Raw genomic sequence first — 25275 nt, 5'->3', positions numbered from 1 at the left:
TGAAACTGGTGTTTCAGAGACTGCAGTACCCTCATCTCCCCTCTGTGGGCACCTGCGCACACACTGCACACACACACACACACACACACACACACACACACACACACACACGGCAGGCACACACACACTTAAGAGTATTTTGTTGTTGTTTTTTTTGTTTTTAACTTTGAGATCAGGGTCACACTGTGTCCTCAGCTCTCCTGTCCCAGTTGGGAGCAGCCCTGAGGCTGTTAGCTCCTGGCTTTTTTATCCCCAAGTTCCCATCCCAGTTGTGCTTTATAAATGAGCATTGTTCTTAAAGGATACACATATCCTTTCTAGCTACTTTTAACAAAAAAATAAATACAGAGAACCAACAATCACATTTTCTTCTACATTATATAGGCAAAATACCAATAACAAAAGGGTTTTGTAAAAAGAGGCCTTTCTGGGGTTGTCTTGTGGTTGTGATAAAACAACTGTTCTCAGCTTCATTCAAGACTTTCAAATTGGTCACCACAGGGACACTGCACCCACTTCCTCTGCCTCTAGTCCGGGATGGTGCAGAGCTCTGAAGCTGGGACAGGCAACCCAGGCTGTGAGCTCAGCTGGCACCCAGCCTCTGACTGCTGCTGGTTGCTGCAGCCCACACTGAGCCAGACTGCAGGGACTGAAGAAGATCTAGGGATGAGAATATTTGGGGTCAAAGGAGGCTTGCTGAGCCTGGCCAGGAGTTCACCAGGCCTCTCAGAGCTGTCCTGATGCACTGACAGTCTCTGGCCTCCATCCCTAATTTGGAAGGCACTCCGGCCCTTTCCTGCCCAGCATGAGGAACTCTTTCTGTTTTCTGATTATCTGACAGCCCCCAGACCCACCCTGTGCTCATGGCATGCACAGGCTCTCTGGGAAATGCCTGTCTTGTCCATGTCTTTTCCTATGTGTTGTCCGGCTTTTCCTTATTACTTGTAAGAAGTCTTACATGTATTTTGAACACAGTCATTTGCGTTCTGAGTGTTTTCTTTGACTCAGGCTTTTTCATGATTTGTCTCCAGTTCTTCATTTAGCCTCCCCATTAGGTACCACCTTTCCATGCAGCAGGGGGTACAGGACACAGGGCATCACATGCATCCTAAGAAAGATGGGACAGTGCAAGTCAATACACACGCCCAATGCTTATTTTTTGGTAAAACATAAACTCTCCCTTGAATGGGCAGATCCTCATCTAAACCCAGTAGAACTTCAGGAGAGGTAGGAAGAATTGTCATAACTTCAGATGGGGTCTTCATGAAGGAGGAGGTGTAGGCCTACCTTTATCCATCAGTCTGTCCATTCCTGTCTGTCTGCCAACCCAGCTGCTCACGTCATCGCCATGTTTCCCTATGCTCAGACAGGCTGCTGCTTGTTATGCACAGCCTGGGTGTGAGAAGAAAGGCCCTGAGCTCCCCAGTTTGCCCAGGCACTTTCCTAACTTAGGACCGGGGTGTTCAGGTTCATAATGGCTGTGGTACTCAGTCTTGATTGTGAACTCTGGGATTGGAGTCCCCTGCTTACCCAAGGCCTTCTGCGTCCGTGTGCCATGGCACATGAAGGGGGGGGGGTCACAGGAAGACTAGTGAGAGTTGATTATCTCCTTCTACCAACTGGGTCTCTAGGATCAAACCTGGGTCATAAGGCTTTGTGATAAAAATCTTTACTTACTAATACATGGTTTACATTTATTTACTTATTGTGATGTGTGTAGGCCCACATATGTGTAGCAATCAAAGGGCAACTTGTAGGAGCTGGTTCTCTCCTTCTGCCATGTAGGTCCCAAGGATTAAGTTCAACTTGTCAGGCTCAACAGCAAGCCTTTTCTTTTCTTCTCTTTTCTTCTCTTCTCTTTTCTTTTCTTTCCTTTCCTTTCCATTTCTTTCTTTTCTTCCTTCTTTCCTTTCTTTCTCTCTCTTTCTTTCTTTCTTTTTTCTTTCTTTCTTTCTTCTTTCTTTCTTTCTTTCTTTCTTTCTTTCTTTCTTTCTTTCTTTCTTTCTTTCTTTCTTTCTTTCTTTCTTTCTTTCTTCCTTTCTCTTCCTCCTCCTTCTTCTTCTTCACATTTATTATCCAGACTTCTACAGGATAGTAGTTATCACAGTTGTCTTGCATTTAATTTCTTTGTGTGCATGTGAAGGTCAGAGGATAGCTTGTAGAGTTGGGATTTTCTTCTACCAGGTGAGTTCTACTTGCTATAAAGCAAGTAACTTTATATGTCATCTTTCCAGCTCAGTCAATGCTCATTCTTATGTCTCAAATAAACTAGCCAGGCCAGTTGGATCCACACAGCTCAAGGCTTTGCAACACATCCTGAAGATATCTATTCCCTGGGGTCCAAGAGGTACTCTTTCTTCACACTGGGTGTTGGGCTCTGTGATCATTAATATAACATCTACCTTCCACCTTGAGAAAAACACTGGAGAATTTTAAATCACACTTATTGTGTGCATAAAGTAATGGTTAACTGCAAGCCCACGATTTCTTCTTTGAAAAAGAAGCTACAGCAAGACTGTGTGTCTAGGAAGATGTGGACAATGTGTGTGTTTTCCTTTCTGTTAGTGTGGTCTTTGTACTGTAAAACCAATATAAGAAACACTGGAGAGGAATAGAGGTAACTGACTAGGGGCTTGGTGTCCCAGGAACTCATAGGAGAGAACTCCAGATTCTCCTTTTGCCTCACATATCTCAGATGGTGAGTTGAAGTAACCATCAACTACCAATGGATAGGAAGTACAGCTGAGGGAACAGCCAGATCCCTCCCTCTACCAAGGGGCCAAGGCACAGAACGCTATAGCAGGTGCCTCATGGGTATGCTTGTGGCAACTAAGCTGTACAAACACACCTGGGTTGCTATGGAAGTACAACTTCAATGCAGCATATCCTTCTGAAATGCCGAAAGGAAAGAAAGGAAGGAAGGACGGAAGGAAGGAAGGACGGACGGAAGGAAAGAAGGAAGGAAGGAAGGAAGGAAGGAAGGAAGGAAGGAAGGAAGAACAATGACAATATCAATTTCTCAATTGAGGTTCCCTCTTCTCAGATGTCTCTTCCTTGTGTCAAGTTGACAAAAACTAGCCAGCACAAAAATGGGCTTAAACTAAAAACCTTCCCCAGCTCCTGTCAATCATAACCTTACAGTGGGCGTGACTTTTCTAGCAGGGCTGTGATTGACTCACGTAGACCTTAGATAGAAGCTAAAGCTTTTTCTTATTAGAAGGCTTCCTTTCCTTCTTTCCCTCACTTCCCACAGAATTCAGCCACTTTGTTTTCTGCAAACCTTATTTCTCCTAGGGGGTTATAAATGATCAATATAAGTGATTTTTTTTTGAAATGTGGTTGGAAATGAGGCCATAGCCCAGTCTGGATAATTCTATCTTTCAGCTAACACATGACAGCTGCTATACCTCTTTCCAAGGGCTGCTGTCAGCTCGTCATGCTAAGCACTTCTTCACACGTTCCATCGCACCTGCCGCAAGCTGTCTCATTGAATGTCATAACTGAAGGACAACATGTCAGAAGTCTATCAACCTGGTGACTTTGACAGTACCCAAATAGAATATTTTGTTTTTCTTGTCAAGTTGGCAATATGCTACTTCCTGAAATTTTCTGGAAAAGCAAGACAGTACAGTAAATATTCTTGAAGTTGAATGTGGGACAGAAGGGACAAGGATGTTCCTCGGAAGAATAGTGACTTGGTGCCCAAATCTTGAAGGCTAGAGGAAGGTTCCTTAATTATCCATGAGCCTACCTAATGGCAGCTACAGCAGGTACCTAGATGTGTTCACTCTGTTCTGGGATTCCCAGGGAAGTTAAAGCCATACCACTTAGAGTCAGTGACTTTGGAGATAAGCATCACTTTGGCGGCTGGTTTCCTTTCAGTGCCAAGAAGCCAATACTGAGTTCCTACGAGGAGAGGCCTTCTGCCCAGTTATGCAGAAATGTGCACCACTCTCATTCCAAACATAGGACAAAAGACAGGTATGAGCATTGAGAGGCTTGAGCTGAAGCCTTGTGCTAGGTCTGGCTGGGGCCAGGTGGGGTGGCCCGTTGGAAATGCAGTGGTTGGCATGCTGCCCCGGGGCCACTTCTGTACCTGGTCAGCCCAGGGAGCTGCCACCGTCATCACATGAATCTGCTTCCACTCAGGACCTCTGTTTCTAGCTCCTAGAAAACACAAATGCAGTCAGACTTTGCCTAGACATCCTTCCACGTAGTTCCTGCTCCATGTGTGATGGTGTAGCCCACACCATCACGACTTCTGTGAGGTTCTCTCTAGAGTTGGTGATGTTGCAGCTGCAGAGTTGGGGGTAACTCTGAACTCTGGGATTCAGCATATCTAGTCAGACCTCAGCCCTGCTCTGCTTTGCTCTGCTCTGCTCTGCTCTGCTCTGCTCTGCTCTGCTCTGCTCTGCTCTGCTCTGCTCTGCTCTAAGGTGCTGTGTACCCTCCATTGCCTTCCACCAGAATCCTCTTCCCACAGCATCCAGCTTCCCAGCAGCACCAAGTCCAGTGGTCCAGAGACCCACCTCTTGCATCCATCCATCATGCTGGCTGACTGGCCTCTACTCTGCAAACTCCCTGTTCCACCTGTGGAGGGTGCTTCTTCCTCTGGCTTCCAGGTTGTAGCCTGCTCTTTGGTCACCAGCAGTTGCAATCACACACCAATGGCCAATTGATTTGCTCTCACCCCTCCAAACCCTGAGTGGCAGTTCTGTTTACAGGAAACTAGCTGCAGTAGAGGTGCATCTATTTGACTACCATGGGGCCTTACCTGCTTTGCATTCCTGGAAAGAACTCAGGTGTGGAGTCTGCTGCCATGACCATGGCCCTCTATGGGCAGCAGGGCCGGCTGGATCCCTGCGTGGCTCCCGCTGAATGAAGGAATGCTGGGGGTTTCCTGGAGCTTTCTCTCTCCCCCTAGGTTATCCTCTCAGACCCTAGATTTGGGGGACATGTCACCTGCCTCTCCTCACTTTAGGCTTTCATAGAAATGAATTGTCAGAGTGATAACCTCTTTTCCATAAATAAGGTGACCAGAAAGAACCTGGGTCATTTAAAGACTGCAAGGCTGCCTGTGACAATCCAGATAGACCATGAATTATGAGGCAGGCCAAGGAAGGGACAGTGCTCCAAAGGTCATTGGATGTTGGGGACTTACTCTAACCTCTCCATGTCTTTTAGGTCACACGGTGACATCAGAACACACATCAGGGCTGGATATTAAACAAACCCAAGGGCCAACAGGGACAGAGTAGGGAAGGTAGCCTTCCCCAGATGGGCCTCCAGTGAGCACACTGAGGTTTATTGTGGTTATTAACCCTCATCAGGGGGCACATTTATCAACCATAAACCTCTGTCTGTCTGCTGTATCTCCTCATAGAGAGATTGGCAGAGGTCACCCTAACCCTTCTACCATGGTCCTGGGAAGAAAATTTATTACTTCCTTGGAGGCCCCAAAACAGACCATGGTGGATGGAACTATTAATTTAATGACTTCACCAAAGCAAGCATGAAAAATTCAGTTCTGCTGTGCACTGATGACAGCAAAGCCATGCTTGCCTGGGAGCTGAGGAGCCCTGGGGTAGATGTTAGGCTTTTCCTCAGAATGTCTGTAGCTCCTCTTTATTTACTAATGTTCGAACACACTTTAATGGCCATTTAAGATGCCTAGCATTTAAAAAAAAAGATTTGTTTTATTGTATATGAGTGGATATTTTGGCTGCAAGTATGTCTATGTACCATATCATGCATGATGCCTGCAGAGGTCAGAAGAGGGCGTTGGAGCCCCTGGAATGATTACAGACGATTGTGAGCTACCATATCAGTGTTGGGACTCGAACCTGGCTCCTCTTGAAAAGCTACCAGTGCTCTTAACCTCCAACGTCACCTCTCTAGCTCAATAACCGACACTTTTGTCCACTTTCTTATACATACAAAGCAACTTGCAGATGCTTAGCCAGAGTCACTTAAAGTGGCTGTCCCTTGGCTGTGCATATCTCAGGAGTGCCTAGCTCCCTTCTCTCCTCTTAATCCTCTTTGCTTTTGTGTCTGGGGCTGAACTGATGCAAAGCCAAGGACATCCTTAGTCTCCAGGGCTTTGCATCTCTGGGTTCCGCCTTACAGGAGCTCTGATCATATCGAGGCTGCTATTGCATCCTTGCCCTGCTGCAGCCTGCTGCTGCCTTCTGCCCCCAGTGGTACTTCAGGCAGGCTCTGCCCAATGGTGGCTCTGGATGGCCCTTTTCAGAGCACATGGGCCTACACTGTCTCATCCACATAGCAACTTGGGCTGTGAGCCCTGAGCTTCTGGAAACTTCCCTTGACACACACACCTTGACATTGGTTACCTCTGTGTGGGGCTGGTAACATGGTTTTATCAAGGCAAGACCTACAGGTTCTTTTTCTTTTGTTTTTGTTTGAGAAGGGGGTCACATTTCATAGTCTTGGCTGTCTAATGCTTTGATATCTCAAACTCATAGAAATCCATCTCCTGAATGCTGGGATTAAAGATGTGTGATAATGCACCCAGAAGAGTTTTATTTTAAAATAAATTAAAACAAAAACAACAAAACCTACTGAAGACACTGGGTAAATGTTGGTGTCTTGGAGTGGCCATGGGGGTCCCACAGGGGCCCTGAACCTTGATGTCGGCTGATGAAGCTATGGGAGGTGTGTGTGTGTGTGTGTGTGTGTGTGTGTGTGTGTGTGTATTAAAGCAGGAATCTTATGTAGATGGTTTTGGGCTGTGTCTGATACTATTGGCTGGAAACGGGTACAGAATTGCCATGGTGGGAGGTGGGCAGGAGGGCAGCAGGCTTAGTTGGGCAGGGTATGGAGACCAAGAAGCTGGAGAAAAGACTAGGCCTTGGTCACAGAGGTTGGTGAAGCTACACTAGGGCCTATGCTGTGTCCCCAGCATCCAGGGTAGCTCCCCGTCCCAAGGCCATCAGGGCACTTGAATGCAATCAACCATTTTGCTCAGTCATTTTTGTAAAGATACTGGTGTTTCTAGCCAATAGTATAAGCAGAGTAAAATAAACCCATTTAAGAGACCAGCCAAGGTGGCTCCCAAGCCCTAGATACAGGTGAAGGGCAGACACCTGGGAAGTGTCACAGCAAGTTGCATAGCAGCAGAGAACTCACATTTAAGGCTTCCATTCCCAGGAGGGAAGGGCAGCAGGTAGCTGCCCAGGGTTAAGCCGGGATCTAGCCCTCCAGGGAGTCCTGCCAGGGTTTGTGGGTTTTCCTTGGTGAGCTGGTACCCCACTTCTATGTGAGAGTACAAACAGCTCCTTGAGACCTGTGTGCTCACTTCCCCCCTTCCCTCTGTTCCCCTCCTTTCTCTTTCCCTTCCCCCCTCCTCCCCATCTCTTCACTCCTCCCCTCCCCTACCCCCTGAGGTTCCTGGATGAAGTTTGTGAATCCCTGGATTGACCCTGGGTTGTAGCCTCTATTCCACCAACTTTTCTTAGCTCATGGTCTACACTTACTGTTGCTGCCATGGGTCTCACACCCACATTTGAAACTCTAGGCTTAGAGTTGCACAGCACATTCTTTGTAAAGGAACAAAGGATTAGCATGTCCAGTGCACGGAGTCCCTGTCTGAGGATGGCTGCACAGTGGGAGATGCCTCTGTGACCAGACTTGGTTCTCAGCAAATATAGTCAGGACAGCATCTTGGATGAGAGTGGACAAGGAGTCAGCTATGCCCCTGTCCCAACACCAAGGCCCTGACCTCTAGGCTGAAGTCCCATGGCTGAGGGGCCACTGTGGCATCTGGCCATGTACAGTCTGTTCACCATGGGTGTGCTTTTTCTTCAGGTGACTGAGAAAATGTAGCGGAGGCCGCCTGTCAAGAGCTCGGTGTGGATACCCTGGCCCAGACGGAGCAGCTGCCCCTGGGTGTCTTCTTGGCCATCCAGCCTCACCATGTCAAAGAAGGGTGCAGGCAGCCGGGCCAAGGGGGACAAAGCAGAGACACTCGCTGCGTTACAGGCTGCCAACGAGGAGCTGCGAGCCAAGCTCACGGACATCCAGATCGAGCTGCAGCAGGAGAAGAGCAAGGTGGGCGCTTAAGCCTCTACCCCTGGTCCCTTGCCCTGAACTCCTGCCCCAGGACCCCTTCCCCAGGCTCCCTGCCCCAGGTCCCCCATCATAGACCCCCATCCCAGGTCTCCTGCCGTAAGATCCTTCTCCAAGCCTCTTGCCCAAAGCTCCTGCCCCTGGAGCCAAATGATCCTATCGAAAGGAGGATGTGACCAGGTCTCTGCAGAGGTCCTTTATCCCAGCAGGTATCTCTGGGGAAGAGAATGTCAGGTGGAGAGACTTGGGAGTTCGAAATCCACTGGGAGTGAACACAGGGACACCTGACCAATGGGGCATCCCTCCCACAGAGGGTGAATGACATGGGTCCTTGTCAAACAGCACAGTCCTGGGGCCAATGCTGAGTTTGCCTTGAGGTGTTCCTAGTGGACTTGAACTGAACAGAATAAGTTGGTGTGAGCACATATAAATTCAGGGTTCAACAACTGCTTTGTGAGGCCAGCACTGGCTGTGCATTGAAAACTAAACTACCCTCTGTAGGTGTGCTGAGAGCCCCTTACTGTGGCAGGACTGCATCTGTGACCACACTCATAGCCCTGGGAATTTTGCTTGTCCTCAAAGCATTTCAAAGATAGGGTGAGTGACTTGTTAGGGACCCAGCAGTAGCAATGCCTTCTGTTCTCCTGTAACAACATAAATCTCTTTCATATAAAGAATGCTATGCCGTGGAGATCAGCAAACAGAACATTTCTGTCACATCCTCAGACACTCCATCACCAAGCCCACTGCAGCCGTACCACGTGTGTTTTATGTGCAGTTTGTTAAAGCACAGTCATCTCACAACATCCTGAGGGTACCTTCACCTGCTTATAGAAAGCATTTCAGCTGCTGCCGAGCTCCAGCAGTTCGGTCACTCATCTGGAACCATGTGTACCAGGAATTTCAAAGATCATGTACTTACAAGATTGACAGCAATAAGAAGGTACCCCTGGTTGTGTGGACACAGAGTCCACTGCAGGGTCAGGTAGCTGCAGAAGGAGATCCCAGAAGCCAGATGTGCTCAGAGTCCTCAAATGCTGACTAGTGGGAACATGTGACATGGGGACTCGCATTCCTGGCATCTTGTCTGGCTCCTTTTCCAGGTCTCACTTGGGCTTTGCCTCTTCCCTTTACAACCCACTCACTAAATGAAGACACGCATCAGAGGTAACCTTCAAGTCTCCCTGAAATGTAGCTTCTCTCAGCAACTAGAAACTAGACTGTAGGCGGCTGTCAGGAATCCATGTGGTTCTCACGGCCCTCCTACTTACCACTCAGCTGAGGACGATTTGCCTAAATCACCATATTAGTTATTTTCCCTGTTGCTGTCACAAATACCTGACAAGAACAACTAGAGGAAGGAAGTGCTTTTGGCTCACAGTTTGAAGGCGCAGTCCATCATGGTGGGGAAGGCATGGCGGCAGGAGCTTGAGGCAGCTGCTCCCACTGCGTCCATGGTCAGAGAGCAGAGTGATGACTGCTGACTCGCAACTCACTTTTTTTCTTATTCATGCCAGGACCCCAACACAAAATAATGCCACCTGATTTTAGGATGGATCTTCTGACTTTAACTAACTCAGTCTAGAAACTCTTTCACAAGGTTTGTCTCTTATGGGAGTCTAGATCTTGCCAAGTTAACAATGTTAACACCACAGTCGTGGTCAACTAGGAAGTAAACTATGAAATTGAGGATTAAAGTCATTAACAGTTTCAGTTCTTAGTCTTTCTGGAGTCTGTCCTCTGGAGGTGTCAAAATAAGATCATAATTCCAACTACAAAACAGAACTAGTTATAGAATTGGTAGCCATGTCTAGTTTTCAAGAGATTCTAGATATTTCTGAAGCTTCTGGTGGATAAGGAACACTAATAGTTGGCCAGGGGACTCTTCCTGGATAGATAAACTTGTCATACACATCCAAGTGTGTCTGGAAGTAACACATAGCCCCTTGAGCCACCTCTAATCCCGCTGGGTCAGGTGGTCTCCATCCTTCACTGGTGATCAGGGCAGCTAGATCTGTGTTCTGTGTTGGGACTCACACTGGAAAAGGTACTGACTACTCCCTGGCAGAGCCTGGCCTTTACCACCCTAAGGGAAGACCCAGATTCAGGCCCACTGACAAAAGGGCACAGGTATTCGTTCCATTGAATAATGCAATCTCGATTTGGACCTAGCAACCAAATCTGCAGCTTCCGAGTATCTCAGCTATGGTCCTGGCCTAGTGCCTGGTGCAGGCTCCTTTCTCTGTCTGCAGAGTCTTAGTGCTCTGATGCTCTGCAACAGCAATTTCTAACTCTGCAATGCCCAGGGTCAAGTGTGGAAGGAAGCCAGCAACTGCAGCAGCTAGAAGCTAAGCACCTCAACTCCATGAGCAGCTGACTTCTTGAGGACTGAGTGTATTAAGGCTTGTCTGTGGAGGGCACCAATCAAACAGGAATCTTCTCCAGCTCCCACAGTGGGGCTGGGTAGTTCAATGATGGTCGTTTGCTGTCTGCACACTGGGGAAGTCGAGAACCTGAAGGGGTATTAAGCCAGGTCCCTCCCTCGGCAGTCCTAATGCTGCACGGAAAGCCCGAAGTTCCTTGGGATGCCACTGGCATTTAGACTATGTAGGAAGGTCCAAGTAGCTGGTTGCTGAGGTCACTAGAGATTGGCAGCCACAGGGATAAACACGCTCACTCAGAAGGGAAGGAAAGCAGGCAGACAGCACTGCTTTGCCTCAGCCCTCTCTGTATTTGGACTGTGTAGTGGTTTGAGCCCTCAGAGGTTCATAGATTTAAATGCTTGGTCGCATGGGAGTGGCACTATTTGAAAGGATTAAGAGGTGGGTCCTTGTTGGAGGAAGTGTGTCACTAGAGATGAGCTTTGAGGTTCCAAGGGCCCAAGATAGGCCCAGTGGCTCTGCTCATCCTGCTGCCTGCGGATGCAGATGTAGATCATGGAGATCAGCTCCTTCTCCAGCACCATGTCTGTCTGCACACCACTGTGCTCCCTGCCCTGTTGACAATGGGCTCTGAAAGTGTAAGCAAGCCCAAATTGAATGCTTTTCTTTTAGATATGAGTTGCTAAGGTCATGGTGTCTCTTTGCACCAATAGAACACTGGGTAAAACAGATTGCCTGATGAGATGTGCCACATTGTCTGTTTGTTTATTTGTTTGTTTGTTTTAAAGGCATAGTTTCATTATATAGACTAGGCTGGTGGCTGCCTATGCTTTCCAAATGCTGGGATTAAGGGGGTGAGCCACCACACCAGGCCACCACTGTTTTTTATTGTTTTTGTTTTTGTTTTTGAAACAGAGTATCTCTGTGTAACAGCCCTGGCTGTCCTGAAATTTGCTTTGAAGATCAGGCTAGCTTCAAACTCACAGAGATCTGCCTGCCTCTGCATCCCAAATGTTGCGCTTAAAGGAATGTACCACCTCTTCCAGGTTTGAATAGTAGTTTTTAAAATTAAATCTTCTAATGTACTACAGTCCAACAATATAGTCATTTGATACTTACATGCTGAGAGATGATGTAGGAACATATTATCTTAGTTAGGGCTTCCACTTCTGTGAACAGACACTGTGACCAAGACAACTTTTATAAAGGACAACATTTAATTGGGGCTGGCTTACAGGTACAGAGAGCTTCAGTCCATTATCATCAAGGTAGGAGGCATGGCAGCATCCAAGCAGACATGATGCTGGAGGAGCTGAGAGTTTTAAATCTTGTTCCAAAGACAAACAGGAGAAGGCTGGCTTCCAGGCAGCTAGAAGGAAGGTCTCTCAAAGCCAACTCCCACAGTGAGATACTTCCTCCAACAAGGTCGCACCTTCTAATAGTAGCATTCCCTGGGCCAAGCATATTCAAACCATCACACGTATTAAAAGTCTTTTCCCCCATAATGAAGTCATTATGTGTCTACATGAGCAGAAACTATGTACAATAAAAACTCTGTAACCTACAATATGTTTGCCTTCTAGCTAAGCCCCAGTGTTTTAGGCATTGTTGTCTGAAAATGGCTGGTGTACTATTATTCCTTAGGAAAAATCTGCTTCTATTCATGACAGATGCAACTTACATTTTTTAACATTTCCTATAATCTAAGATACAGAGGGCAGAATGCACACTGTCAGATAGTACAAAACACCAGGGGGATACTATGGAGGCTGGGGAAGCAGAGGGAGCAGTTGGGAGGGTAGAGAGGATGGCAGCCAGTTCTTTGTGCCCTGGCTGGACGGACCATCTTAGAGCTGTGTGTATCCTGGTGAGCATGCAGGCAGGGCAGTCCCCAGGTTTTGGCCTAAGTTGGTGAGAGAAATCTGGGTGAGGAGTTTGTAGGGGGATCCAGAGCTGTGGTTTGGCAGGTACCCGAGAGACTTGCCAAGATAGCCAAGTGGAGGCTCTTGGCTGGGCAGCTGAGCACCCTTCGGGGAGCACTGGCCTTGAGTGGGTGTGGGACTCACCAGATATTAGGGAATTTCAACTTGAGAATATATAGGAATAAAGAGACCCAGTGCCAAATGTGGAGCCTCCAGGCGGTTGGCAGTGAAGGAAGATAAACAGGAAGGAAGCCCTGTGGCACTGGCCTAGTGCTGGAACTTTCTCCTGGTCTTCGTTATTAAGTTATATGACTGATAAGCACATAAATCGAGCCTTTCCTCTGCTGATTGTGCACAGTCATGGGTGATCTGTGTTTTTGTCTGCACAGTCCCAGGTGGCTGTATTTTCCCAGCACTTGATGCCAATGTCTTGAACTTAAATAGAGGGAACGTGCTAGTGTTTCCCTGGGGGCACCATGACCATACTATTCTGGGTATTAATGGTTCTACGCTCATGGAATGGGAAAAATATTCCCATAAGGAGCTTTGGAGGTAGCTGCGGCTCAAAGAATAGGATTCTCCTTATTGCCCATAGCCACGGCTCTTTTCTGATGGAGCAAGCAGGGCAGCCTTGTTCTGCACATGTATTAGACAAGCCCACACCCTCACCTATCTGGGTCTAATCCCCTCTGTTCTTCATCACCTGACTCTCTCTACAGCCCTGACTGGTTTTCTCATCTCCCCCAGTCCGCATGATAAAACAGCCGAGAGAGAGAGAGAGAGAGAGAGAGAGAGAGAGAGAGAGAGAGAGAGAGAGAGAGAGAAAGAGAGAGAGAGAGAGAGAGAGAGAGAGAGAGAGAGAGAGAGAGAATTCTTTGGGTCTCTAAATTAGATGCTACATTGTAGCTAGGTTTTTTTTCTTGTAATAAAAAAAACTTATGTAAAATGGGTGTTTGGTCCATATGTATGTCTGTATCACATGCATAAGTAGTGCTCTTAGAAGTCATGGAGGAATCGATGGATGTGAGCTGCCATGTGGGTTCTGGGAACTGAACTCCAGTCCTCTGGAAGAGTGACCTGTGCTCTTAACCGCTGAGCCATTGCTCCAGCCACATGACTAGGTTTTGAGGCTGTGACATTCACACCTTTTTGTGTGTTGTCATTAGCATGACCTAAAGTAAGAAATGTGCCTAGCTTGTGATCTCAACGCCACATGCCACACACACCTAGTCTCAAAGCACTTGTCACCTAAATTCATTGTCCATCACTGGTCTTGACCTGATTCCAGAAAACCACTAATCCAGCCCAGAGGATGGTAGACAATGACCAGACGCTCCAGAGAGCTTTTTCCAAGGAACACAAATGAAAGCAAATGTTTATATGCCACATTGTTTTAATGTGTCACTAGTGCTCAGGTTCCCTGGGTGGGTGGTTGGGGTTGACACCCTTTGAAGCTGCTGAAGGCAGTGGAGCAGGTCCCCTGCTCTGCAAGTGACTCCCTAGCAGTACCAGAACGGGAAGGATGCGGCTGCGGTTTCCTTACAGTACTTCCTGGGAGTGTAGGAGAAGAGTCAGAGATGAACGTAAATGTGTAGGATACTTACTTAGCTCATGAGAGTGAAACAGTACACAGCCGCCTCATTATCCAGGCCTGGGGAACAGCTAAGGAGAGCAGGGTACGTGTACACGGTGTGCTGCTTTAGGGCTCGGGAACCTCACGGGGAAAGAATGGTTGCTGACGAGGAACCAGTTACTGTATGGTTGCCTAGGAAGCACAGACAGGATGGCTGTGCAGATTTCTCATGAACCTGTTTGTTGAGAAGAACCCTTACCTGTGCCAAGGTCATGGAGACACTTTCCCATGCCTCCTCCTACAAGTTCAGTTTTGATTGTGTGTATATGTGCTGTACATGCATGTGTGCGTGTGTAGGGGCACGTATGTGGGTGTATGTATGTATACCTGTTCACATGTATGTGCAGGACCAAGGTTGACACCACGTATCTTTCCCAATCACCCTCTGCCTTAGCTATTGAGACTCTCTCTTGAACCCAGAGTTCACCGATGAGGTTAATCTAGGTATCAAGCCTGATCCTTGCTTTGGGGAATCCCAAGCATCGAGGGTGGCTTGCCATGGCTGCCCTACATGTTTGTGGCTTCTGGGTATCCAGCCTCTGGTCCTCTGGTTTTTGTAGCAAGTTCTAAACTGACTGAGTGATCTCTCTGGCCTCTTTTCTAGAAATCCTCTATTTTGCCGCTGACATTTTCAAAGCTCTCCTAGAGTTGAGTTTTGTGCCTCACGCAAGTAGTGAGTCTTCCATTTGTGTGTGGATAAGACATACTACCATATTTTTGTTAGGGGTATTTCGAGACAAGGTTTCTCTGTATAATCATCTTGACTGTGCTGAAACTCACTTTGTACATTAGGCTGGCCTTGAACTCACAGAAATCTGCCTGCCTCTGACTCCTGAGGACTGGGATTAAAGGCATGCACAGCTTCATATTTACTTATTTTTTAAAAAAGTTATTTATTTTACTTTGAGTGTGTTATAACTACATAATCCTCCTTTCTTTTAATATAATATATACTATTTATTTATATAATAAAATACAATATATAATATATAACATTAAATTATAATTATAAAACTCACTACCCACATATTTAATTTTCAAAGGCTGTAACACAGAGCATGGAGGGCACCCATATATGATCTCAGCACTCGGGATGGGGAAGCAGGAAGATAGCAAGTCCTAGGCCAGCCTACAACACCTAGCAAGATCCTGATTATAAGGAAATGGCCTTCTACCCTGCACTGTAGCAATGTTTATAACCCGCAGACAGCACTGGTGTGTGAGTATTTACAGGGGCAACAGTGTGGACTGCATCTTTTGCCTTCCACGTCCCGTGACTCTGCAGTCCAACTTTGCTTTGACAACACAGTAGTGACCTAGGCTTGTGTCTGGGCCTCTGTTTTGTTTTTTCTGCTTATCCTCTTGCCTCTGACATCACTCCAGGGAAGATCATCTAGACTTAGCTACTACTCTCAGGAGAAGCTCCACTCAGCCATTAGCTGGACCAGCCCGTCATTGCAGCCAGGGGTCTGTTCACCCTGTGTCTGCCCGAGGCCAGTTCTGTTCCTAACTCCTCCAAGACTGGACTTGATTCTATAGTGGGTATGTTATTTTATTTTGTTCTTTCTTTTAAAAGCTGCTTTAAGTCTTCTTGGGTCTTTGTATTTCCATACAAATTGTAGAACCTACTTGTTAATTTCTGTTTTCATAAGAACCCCGTGGGTTGAGTTGCATTGAATTTATCAGTCAGTCTGGGGAAAGCTGGCTTGTTTATAATATCGAGTGTTTGGGTTTATGAACAGAACTGATTCTGGTTTTCCCCCTTTTAAATTTCTAACAGGCTGTAGTTTTCAATGCAGAGGTCCTAAGGGTCATTCTTAGCATGTGTTCGCAAACATTTGCCCTCCCGATAAATGGTACAGTCTAGCACTTTCTTCCCTAATGACATAGAAATCGAGCTGATTTGTTCACATTTGAACTTCTTGTCCCTCTTAGCATTCATTCAACTGATCTTTAAAAGCACACACTTTGTCAGGATGTGGGGGAGCCACAAGTGAGGGAGACGCTCCTAGTGGGAAGACATGCCCCTGCCAGGCAGATGTGTGACGTTAGCAGTGGTGCTCCAACCCAACAGGCAGTTCTTACATACACCACATGCCAATCTGTCCAAATAAGAGCCATCAACTAATCACAGAACCCTGCTCTGAATCATCCCAAAGCCTGGCTGGGGATGCTCTGGGACTGCTGTAATGAGCAAGGGTCACCTAAGGACAACACACACACACACACACACACACACCAGGGTGACCAGAGAGACAACTGAACTCCAAAACTAATAGCCAGACAAAGGCCTCAGCAAAACCCACCTGTCCAGGGCAAAGCTTTGCATGACAGCTCTTTTTATTATCTTCCAACCATCTCTGGTTAAATTAAAATAGATGGGCCATGGGTGCGGACGTGGCAGATGGGCTCAGTTGTGTGTGTTCTGTTTGGTGTCTGCTCTTACAAAGGAATTAGTTCTTGGAGAATTGGCTTGGAGAGATGACCTTGATTCTTGAACACTCATAATTGAAGGCTAGCAGACTATTTTCATAAAAAATATTCAGAGAACGTGTTCTTTTCCAGCAAAAAGTGACTAGTTAAGCATCACCTTGAGTTAAGGGGTAGGGATGCACCCTGTTATCTGTCTAATTTAAAACCTCAAAACCTTCAAGCTGTCTGCAGGGTGCAGCATTATTGTTTAATATTATTTGAGAGCTATAAATGCTTTTGTCACAAGGATGTTGATGGCTGTTGCATCTATAAACAACTGAGATGTGGATTCCTGGGGGAGCAGGACTGTTGCATCTATAAACAACTGAGATGTGGACTCCTGGGGGAGCAGGACTGTTGCATCTATAAACAACTGAGATGTGGACTCCTGGGGAGGGGGGCGGCACCTCCCTCAGATGGGAAGTGGTCATCTTTATTTTATTTTATTTTATTTTATTTTATTTTATTTTATTTTATTTACATTGCAAATGATTTCCCCTTTTCTGGGTCCCCACTCCCCGCAAGTCCCATAAGCCCTCTTCCGTCCCCCTATTCTTCCATCCACCCCTTCCCACTTCCCTGTTCTGGAATTCCCCTATACTCTTGCACTGAGTCTTTCCAGAACCAGGAGCCACTCCTCCATTCTTTTTGGACATCATTTAATTTGTGGATTATGTCCTGGGTATTCAAAGTTTCTAGACTAATATCCACTTATCAGTGAGTGCATACCATGATTGATCTTTTGAGACTGGGTTACCTCACTTAGTATGATGTTCTCCAACTCCATCCATTTGTCTAAGAATTTCATGAATTCATTGTTTCTAATGGCTGAATAGTACTCCATTGTGTAAACATACCACATTTTTTGTATCCATTCCTCCGTTGAAGGACACCTAGGTTCTTTCCAGCTTCTGGCTACTACAAATAGGGCTACTATGAACGTAGTTGAGCATGTGTCCTTATTGCATGCTGAAGAATCCTCTGGATATACGCCCAGTAGTGGTATAACAGGGTCCTCAGGAAGTGACTTGCCCAGTTTTCTGAGGAACCGCCAGACAGAACCCAGAGAGCCAAATAACCCCATTAAAAAGTGGTGTATGGAGCTAAACAAAGAATTTTCACATGAAGAACTTCAGAGAACTGAGAAACACCCTAAGAAATGTTCAACACCATTAATCATTAGGGAAATGCAAATCAAAACAACCCTGAGATTTCACCTCACACCAGTCAGAATGGCTAAGGTCAAAAACTCAGGAGACAGCAGGTGTTAGCGAGGATGTGGAGAAAGAGGAACACTCCTCCACTGCTGGTGGGATTGCAAGATGGTGCAACCACTTTGGAAATCAGTCTGGGAAGTGGTCTTCTTAAGTGAGTCCCAGCACCGTGTCTGACACAAGACCTCTGCAGCCTGCACTGCACTTTTGGTTCAGTAATCCATTGTTCTGAGTAGCATCTGGTCCAGCCTTCCAGTATGCTGCCTCTCAAGATAGCTGTTTGTTACTTGAACCACATACTGCTTAGGAGACATTTTTTTTAGACTTATTTTTATGTGCACGAGTGTTTTGCCTGCATACACGTATGTACACCTTGTGCATGTAGTGCCCATGGATATCAATAAGATGTCAGATACCCTGGAACTAAAGTTATAGATAGTTGTGAGCCACCATATAAGTACTGGGAACCTGGATCCTCTGGAAAAATAACCAGTGCTCTTAACCACTGAGCAATCTCTCCACCCCTTAAGGAGACCTTTCTTAGGTGAGCAAGCTTCAGCCTCCACTTCAAGTAAAAGGAAGCATAAGGTATATCAGTCCACAGTATGAGGCAGAGGCTGAGGCTGATAGCTGATCAATCCTAAGGGCACCAGCCTGGACTTTTGTTCTGAAAAGTACTTGGTTGGTTATTTCCTACCTTTAAGTGAGGCGGGATTCTCCCAAGGCTGTAAGTTTCAGGGAGACAAATGGAACCACTGCTGTACTGTCCTTGAATTTACCTGAAAGGAAGTGTGTAAGAATTGGTAGGAAATGGGCAAACTGGACAGTAGGTAGAATTATTTCAAATAGATACGAGCACACACTATGAAGTTATCAGATAAAATAGATGATTGGATTGGATTAGAAAGACCAGAAACTGACCTGAGTTCCATCAAGGAGCTGATTTTGTAACCAGGAAATGATAGGAGAGGTGAAGTGTGGTGGCCATGTTTGGTGCATAATCTCAGGAAAGGTTTGGCTTCTGTTACTGGCTGAGGCTCACCCACTTGGCTACAAGGGACAACTCACGGTATATTGCAGTCTGATGGACCACCAAGCCAGGTCAAAGCAACTATACACAGAGGTCCCTTTGGACCAAATTTTCTGTTTAAGTGTTCTGTGGCAATTGTGTTATTCCTGGGCTTGTACTGCCACAGCCTTCAGTATCTGTAAACAGAAGAAGACTGTGGATGGGCTGGAAAGATGCTCAGTGGTTAAGAGCACTTACTGCTCTTGCAGAGGAGTTCGGTTTCCACCACCCATGTCAGGTGGCTCACAGAAATCCAGTGTCTTCTTTTGGAATCTGCAAATACTCACACACAGATACATACATGCATGCACGCACACGTACATAAATAATGTTTTTAAGTAAAAAGATAGTCTAGGTGTTCAACAGTAAGAGAACAAGCTAGTAAACATATGATGGAACCTTAGGACATTGTTTCGATTTCTAAAATGAAAGCATTTTTCATGTGAGTTTTCTATAGCTGTTTATAGTGATTGGAGGGAGGAAAGGGACTCACACAGCAAACTATCACCAAGTTTATTCCCGAGAAGGGCAATTTAGGACCGTCTATTACCAGATAGGGTGGGACTTGATCTTCATGGCAAAGCCTGTGTCCCTGGGCTTCCTGACACTCCCTCAGCTGCCACCAAGTCACTGAGGGGCTTGTAGACTCCAAGTCTCTGCATCCTCTGCAGTTTATACCCCAGGAAGGAAGAGGTGAGGCTCATGGTTGTGGTCTACCTGGTGATGAGCCAGCTTCCTAGCTAGGAATGCTGGGATGCTGAGCTGACCTGAGCCTGGACCTACAGGCCCACAAGGATGAGAAAACCAGCAACAACAGATGCATGGGGAGAGGTGGTCCTACATGTAGCATGGAAATAGGTTGTTATACATGTAAAGCACCAAGGGAGCCTGACAGGCAAGAGGCTCTGCTGTGGGAGCCAAGCATCTTTTAGAAGGGAATTTTTTTTTTCGAGTACATATGGTGGTAACTGTCTGTAATACTGGCACTCAGGAAGCTGAGGCAGGGGGCTAGCCTAGTCTATATGTACATACAAACACACATATGTAAAATATAAAAAAACAAAAGGGCACCAGGAATACCTCCAGTTTTCCAGCTTACTCCAGGGAGCCACGAAGACAAACCCCTGAAATCACAGGTGAGAAGCTCAGCTCTGTGGCATTGGTCATTTGGAAAATTTCCAGTGAGCTCTTGCCTCACTCCCTGGAGTGTAGTGAGGAGGTAGTTGCATGGCTTGTAGCTACTGGCTCATTGTGGAGAAGTGAGAAGGAAGAAAATTCAGAGCACTCAGTGGTGTGGGACACAACTCTCCAGGGGGAAATGCCGGGATGAGGTGGGAGTGCAGATGTCACATGACCATTGGAGAATCTCAGATCATATCCAGATGCAATAGAGAGAGGAAGGGAAGAAGAAGTCCTTACAAATAGTGAAAACACGTCACAGAACTCAAACTGACTCTCACGCAGAAGGGACCGTGAAGGTTATTTACAACGGACTTGAAAGACATCAAGAAAGCTGTCCAAGACAGGACATAAATCCAGGTTAGAAAAACATGTAATTGATGTGGCAAGACTCATGAATTAGAAACAAAACTTTAGAAGTATAGATATAGAAGGAGCATGAACGTATGAGCCCAACAAATAATACTTTGTGTGAAATGGAAGGAGAGACAGAGAAAAAAAAAAGAAACAAAATGGGTGAACACCGAAGATGAGCAGTTACCCTAACACAAGGACATTAGGGGTCCTTGCAGATGAAGGAGACACAATTCAGAGTACAGAAACATGCCACTTAGGACGCTTTAAAAGGAAGCTAGGGACTGCTGAGGTGGCTCAGAGGTAAGGGCATGTGTCCCCTGCCCAAAGCTAACTAACTAACTAGCTAACTAACTAACTAATGCAATTTTAAATTAAGTATAAATTTTGGTATGTGCATGTTTATATGTATATGAGTTTATATGTACCGCATATGAACAAGAGCCAGTGGAGCCAGTGGGAGACCAGAGAGGGTATTGGAGCCTCCTGGAACTGGAGTTGCAGGCAGTTAGTTATGAGCCTCAATATGGGTGCTAGGACTCTAGCCTGGGGCCTCTGCAAGAGTACTGAGTTCATTTATCTTTTGAGACACAAAAAAGGTTTTAAAAAGGAAACTGTTTATTGAAAGAGTGTTCTGAACCCAAGACCCAGAGCAGCAACCCCGGAGAGTACACTAGCAACATGAGAGAAATCGCGGTGCCAACGTACTCTGTGCGCAGGGGAGAGGAGACAGAAGTGTGATCGTGGGTCAGCTGAGAGCAACTGTGAACAGAGAGGAGGATGGGCAGCAAGCATAAGGTCAAGGGTCAGTGTCTGGTAAAGCCTGCATCCAGCTGCAGAGTGGACATCATGCAGGAATTCAGGTGGCATCGTTCCTACAGCTGCCCATAAGGACAGTGATACTTCCCTAAGGAAGTAGACAGAGACACCAACCAGTCCATGAACACGGGACCCAGAGCCTCTCAGTGAGTTAGACCCACATTGAAGGTGAAGGCATAGAAGCCACACACGACCTGTGCTTAGGGCAACCTGCCAGGCTCAATCTGTATAGATCCATTGGGAATTATGAAGTATTTTGAGATTTAGAAAATCCTTTGAGATTCCTTACCAGGGGGTTGGGGGAGGGGCGGCAACAAATGAAAGTATGAAAGGACAGCAGGTTAGAATGGCTGCGGAACTGTCCAGGCAGTTAGGATGCAACCACACGGTGGGGGTAGGGGCATATGGAGAGTGCAAGGCCACCATCCACTCATGGTTATCACACTCAGCGGGTCAGTACCAAAACCACTGTGTCCCGGAGCCATTGACTGTTTAATGTGAGTGCGGGGAATGGGTGATGACATCACCTCCTGATTGCTTGAGAACAAAAAATGCTCTGTGAAAGAACAGAGATTCGGCTGTGGGCGGGGCACCAGACAGAAGCTTTGTGGTCCGCATTTTGAATTTAATGTTGATGTGAACTTGCAAGATGTATGTGCATGTAATAATACATTTTACATCTATAGCTATATCTATCATCTTATCTATATCATCTATATCTATTTACATACATATGTATACACATAGGCTATGACTTGTACCTGGAAAATACCCTTCTAACAGTGACCTATCCAGAAGGAATGAAGAGTCCTAGGCCACGGCTGAGAACTTGAAATATTCTCTGACCATGAAAAGCAATCAGAGCATCTAGAGATACATGGAACAATCTTGGACTACACCACACCCCGTACCCTGAGCAGCTACGAGGGTCTCAACAAGAGGATTCAAGAGCCTCCTGAAGAGGAGTTTGCTGGCCTTAAATGTGAACGACACTCCAAGTCTCAATGAGGATGCGATTTGCAAAGAAATGGAGCCCATCAAGTATGCTCGAATCCACACGCTTCTCAGGAAACAGTTAGCTGGTACCCTAAGGTTGGCAGGGAGCCAGTTTATTATCTCACAACTGAGTAATTAGAGGAATGAATCAATTATTTATTTAGCTTTCCACCACAACCAAACAGCAGCTAAAGGAAGGACCCCCAACTTCTAGTGAAGAAACCCCCCTCCCATTGCACTGTTCAGATCTTGCTGGAAGGCCAGAAGCATCAGCAAGAAAACAAAACCCATGCATGAGAATCCAGGGGCAGCCCCTGCCCCTCTGGCCCTGGCCGGCTTCTGTGGCTGCTCTGTGTCTGAGAAGGCTTTAGCATTTCTTACAGCAGCTGTCATCCCTGTGCCATCTCAGCCGCTCAGAGGCCTCTGTGAGAGTCAAGTGGCTCTGACAGACTTGGCTATACTGAGAGACACCTGCATCACTAAAGCACACCTCTGCGCATGTCTGGGAGGGTATCCAGAGCCAGGTGGCATGAGGATCACCAGCTAAGAAATAAAGAACCATTCTCAATGTGGATAGCACTGCCCGCTAGTCTTTGGGGGCCAGAGGAGCAAAAGTGGGAGGCAGAAGGTGGCCAGTGTCGGCTCCTGGCCACCGTGAGGTCATTCACTTTGCTCTCCCTCCTGTCTCTTCCCAGATACGATGCTCTTCCTCCCCACACACAGGCCCAGAAGCAGTGGAGCCGAGTGACCATGGACTAAACCCCTGACACTGTGAGCTAAGATAATCCTTCCTCCCCAGCATGTCTGTCTTTAGCCAGCCTCCCAAAATTCCAAGAGAGCTAGCTACCTCATGTTGAGCCTTGAGTCTGCCTAGCAGCATTTCTCCAGGGCACAGAAGAGTCTCCCAGGATCCTCCAGGATCTAACTCTTGCCGAACATCCAAGACTGACCCTGGATGTATCCCATTCTGCCACAGGCTTTGTTGGAAGCTAGTGGCCCAGCCTGGGGGCACTGTGTGTACTTTGGGAGGGGCAGAGAGGAACAATCTTCTGGTGGTTGGCTGGACTTTAGCCAATCCTTCCACACTTGGGGGACAGGTAGAGTCTTTGGTCCATGACCAAGTCTCAGGCCCTGGGCAGGAGTAGCTGGAGGCAGGGGTATCTTGTCTCCACCAGCCTAAAGGTGGGATGCAGTCTTGCCAAACCTCAGGCTGTTGGGCCCACACTGTTCTCGACCCCCAATAATCTGCTCTGCGACACAGGATGTGCTCATTTTCCTTTTGGTCATTCCCATTTGGAAAGTCTTCATAAGGTCTGAGTATTTATCTGCTGAGAGAACAGAGCCCGGCTCTATGTCCATAAGTACTGGTGTTGGTTCCGGTGTACCATGTCCCACTTGGGACTCAATGTACCCCTCAGGGTCTAACCCACAGGGAGACTAGCTATCCCTACACACACACACACACACACACACACACACACACACACACACTATTCTTCACTCCTTCCTTCGAACATATAGAGTGTTCTCTGTTTCACATGTGACTCACAGAGGAAGAGAAAGACTTTCTTCAATTAATTCAGAAACACTTTGTGGTTGCTCATGCCTGTAATCTTACCACATTTGGGAGGTTGAAGCAGAAAGATTTCTGTGAGTTCAAGACTTGTTTGGAACACAATGTGAGCTCTGGGCCAATTTCAGCTACAAAGTGAGACCCTATTCCCCAAAACTGAAACCACACAGACCCTGTTTTATTTATTTATTTTTTCTTTTTCCGTATCTGGGACGCCATTAAGACTGGAAGCAGAGGCGAGTCACATTAAGTTGAGTTGGCAGCTGCCTGTTTCCTCTACTTTCCAGTAATGCTCTGTTCATCAGTCAGGATTCCAAACTGTTGTCCTGTGTGTACAAGGGATAGTCAGGGACCTGCTGGACTTTAAGAGGACAATAGGCCCGCCCCGCCAGCCCTGGGGGCCAGCTGTGAGAGTCAGCGTCACATGTCTGTCTATGGGGAAGCATCAGCAAACAGGCCCTAAAAGTTGCTTCTGTTGGGGAAGGGTGGAAGGGAGGGAAGGGCAGCCAGAGGCAAATAAATCAGGAACAGTTTGGATTTTAAATGTGCTCCCAAACCATGAGTTAAAGGATTTGTTCCAAGATTATAGCACTAGTTAAGTATAGAGGAGCCTTTAGGAAGTAGACTTGGACTGGGGAGACAGCTGGGTAGGTAAATGCTTGCTAGATGTACTTGGGGGCAGAGTGGGTAGCTTCGCTGATGATTTGGTGGTGGTGGTAAGGAAAGTGAAGATGGCTCCAGCAAGATTCTCCCCCAAGAATATAAGGAGAAGAAATGGAAGCCGAGGGGCATGCAAGGATTAAGCAGATATCCAGCCCAGGAAGGAGTCACTACGGTTGGCTGCTATAGAAAAGTGGCATATGGAGTATATCAGTTATATCACAGCTGATGGCCCCACTGTGGGAAGGAGACACTTGAAGGCAATCAGGACCTGGAAAGTTCAGCAGAGGGGGAGGACTGTCTCAGGGACCTGGCAGCAAGCCCGTGGCTCCCCAGAGCGTCTCTGAGACTCATAGAGGCACTGTCTTCCAGAAGCAGGTATGAGGAATACGCATCCCCACTGTGAGCAGGAAGTCGATCCGAACACCAGCAGCCTGGGAGAGGGGATGTTCTTCCACAGGAGCAGGCTGCTCCTTCACCAGGCAGTGGGACACATGAGGCTGCGACGCCATTCCTGTATCCTGCTGGGGCACTATTTACTGCTCCTCGAGAAGGGCTTAGAAAGTCAGGAGAGCCATCCAGCCCAAGGCAGGCTGCAGGTCCCTCTGGGGTGCAGATGGTGGGTATACCTCTTAGTGTCACCAAGGAAACTAGGCCTTGGAGATCTCAGTGTCAGGACCAGAAAGAAAGTGTGCTTGGGGATCAGTGTATGTGGGTGCCTGGAGTCCGGGGAAGTAACAGGAAAGGAAAGGGGTGGGTGCCCTCCACAGTGAGTGGTCAGAGAGGTGTAGGCTATAGAGCTGGGGCAGTCTCTGGTGTGGAAGCAGCTCAGCAGGACCTGTGGGGCTCACGGAGGGATGCACACTCAAATGCTACCAGGAGGGCAGACCTTTGTGAGCATAATTGCTCTGTGGACCA

At 47.0% G+C, this 25275-nt stretch overlaps 1 protein-coding gene across 16 annotated transcripts in view; it reads left to right on the top strand.

Annotated features, from left to right (window-relative positions):
• The first annotated feature begins 7932 nt into the window (after window positions 1-7932).
• Jakmip3 (Janus kinase and microtubule interacting protein 3) overlaps window positions 7933-25275 on the top strand; it is a 54137-nt gene continuing 36794 nt past the window's right edge. For all 16 annotated transcript variants that reach the window (XM_052174345.1, XM_052174382.1, XM_052174355.1 and 13 more), the window contains exon 1: window positions 7933-8067. In XM_052174345.1, coding sequence (XP_052030305.1) covers window positions 7933-8067 — 135 coding nt within the window. The remainder of the gene's footprint in view (window positions 8068-25275) is intronic.

This window comes from Apodemus sylvaticus, chromosome 1 (genome assembly GCF_947179515.1).
Source record: "Apodemus sylvaticus chromosome 1, mApoSyl1.1, whole genome shotgun sequence".
Taxonomy (NCBI): domain Eukaryota; kingdom Metazoa; phylum Chordata; class Mammalia; order Rodentia; family Muridae; genus Apodemus; species Apodemus sylvaticus.
The sequence above is the reverse complement of the archived record's forward strand: the minus strand, read 5'-3'. Positions and strand labels throughout refer to the sequence as shown.